Below are 2,175 nucleotides of genomic sequence, written 5' to 3'. Positions count from 1 at the left end.
ATATGTATATATATATATATATGTGTGTGTGTATATATGTATGTATATATGTATGTATGTATGTATGTATACATATGTGTATAATATTTTATCATCCAGAGTCCACAGACACTAACTCAAACCCACAGAAACAGCCTCGGTTCATCTCTCTGCTGCTCCAACAACTCTGAGCTGGTTCAAATTAACCCTTAATTCACCGTTCAGATGTGAAAACATGCTGCCTCTAGAGTTTGGTGATTTCGGGGATGTGTCTGGTTCAACAAAGATCGTAGTTTACTTCATCAATTTTACTAATTGTTGTCAGATATTTTACTAATTATTTTTCTACATTTTTATATACATTTTCCTATATTTTCATGTTTTACTAGTTTTGTTTTTTTTCTAAACTGTTGTTTGTATATCTTTCCTCTAGATTTTTTTTGTATTTCTTAAGCGTGTATATTTCACTTTCCTTTAATATTTAACAAAGTTATATATGTGTGTGTGTAAATATGTTTATATATATATATATTATACAACAGTTAATCAGTGCACATGTTCAGTGTTTTTTACTATTCTACTTTTAAATGTCAATTTTTTAATTAATTAATTTTTTAATAATTTTTTTCACTTCACCTCCCTTTTTTAAAATTTGTCTTAAATGAGAAATAATCAGAGTGACTGAGGAGGCGTCCACGTTCATTAAAGGTTTAACATGAACCAGCTGTTCACTATGAATTGTGGGTAATGTAGTATGACAGAGAAACCACAACACAACCAAATAAAGTGACAAAAACTGTTTTATTCAAACGTTGGATCTTTTGGTTTTTTTGATCCATAAATTCTTATTTAATGTAAATAAACAGAAACAAGTGACCAACGAGTCACTGTGATCGTGAACCAGCCAATAACACGCCAGCGTTTAGTGACATCACGTCACCGCTTTTCATCTGAAACTGAAAAAATGAAAATAAATATCTGCTCTGACATTAAATTACGATCCGGACTTTACCGTGAAGTAAAACTAACTTCCTGTTTGATGACTTTTCAGTGAAATTTGAGCTGCGAGCTGAAAAACGTTTTCTGTTCCAGATTCTCTGAACGCTCACACGATATTTTACACGTTTCTTCATGTCGAAACATTTGTGACGGAGCCGTAAAATAGAAAGATAATTACTGCAGTTTGTTCTCTGATACAGAAAAAAAGGGTCCAAAACAAAACATAAATAGTCAATAAATAACTAAACAGGAAGTCATTCTGCTGCCGAACCCGCTGTCTTCAACAGATAAATGAAAATAAACAAAAATAAATACTTTTGTCTGTCCGAGGACCACAGCAGCTTTTTTCAGGTTTTAACCCCAAAGAAACGTCATTAAAGGGTTAAAACATTCAGCTGCTCCTTTAAAGTCCAGTGTTTGACCCTGTTGTCCTGCTGGCTGAGAGACAGACCGTCTCACATCATCCACTGTCCCCTCAGAGGGACGTCCACACACCACAGAAGAAGAGCTCAACATTCAGTTTTTATGCTTATTCGCCCACAGGCCCGAGGACGCCGCGCGTCCGTCCCTGTGGACTCGGGGTGGTGTGTTACAGGGACTGACTGGGCAGAGAGCTGCTGTCCTCCTGCAGGTCTCCCCCCTCGTCCTCCCCCTCTGCCCTGTCCATCCAAGAGTGAGACAGGATGTCCTCCAAAGTGGGACGCTCCTCTGGACGGTAGGACAAGCACCAGCGAATCAGAGACTGGCATTCTGGTGTAGACACAGCAAGGTTGTGGTTAGATGTGAGAGGACAGGGTGAGGACAACAGGGAACAGGGGGACAGGGTAGTGGGCGGAGCCTCTGCTCACCTTTAGAGACCCGTCTGGTGAAAACGGGCGTGGCCCCAACAATCTCGTGGTCACGCTCGAACGGGATGTCCCCGCAGACCATGTCGAAGAGCAGGACGCCCAGAGACCAGACAGTGAGGGGGACGGCCTCGTAGGACTGAGACAGGATCCACTCAGGAGGACTGTAGACCCGAGTCCCTGAGGACAGCAGGAGGAGGATACCAGGATTGATTATTACAGTTTGAGGAGCAGCAAAATATGATTTTTATTATGAATGAATCTGCCTTTTTCTATTTTTTTTAAAGAAAACATTTTTAAATAAATTTTAAAGTGAAAAAAAGGGAGAATCAATGACATAAAAAATCATATT

General features: G+C 39.4%; 1 protein-coding gene across 1 annotated transcript; it reads right to left on the bottom strand.

Moving 5' to 3' along the window:
* Positions 1-775: 775 nt before the first annotated feature.
* Positions 776-2,070, bottom strand: LOC121939764 (serine/threonine-protein kinase pim-2-like; the record flags this gene model as incomplete). The annotated part of the gene is made up of 2 exons (XM_042482720.1): positions 776-1,728; positions 1,827-2,070. Coding segments are annotated over 2 exons (405 nt in total), but the record flags the coding sequence as incomplete, so codon positions are not given.
* Positions 2,071-2,175: the final 105 nt, after the last annotated feature.

Source organism: Plectropomus leopardus, unplaced genomic scaffold (genome assembly GCF_008729295.1).
Source record: "Plectropomus leopardus isolate mb unplaced genomic scaffold, YSFRI_Pleo_2.0 unplaced_scaffold5913, whole genome shotgun sequence".
Lineage (NCBI taxonomy): Eukaryota > Metazoa > Chordata > Actinopteri > Perciformes > Serranidae > Plectropomus > Plectropomus leopardus.
This window is presented reverse-complemented; position numbering and strand designations above follow the sequence as displayed.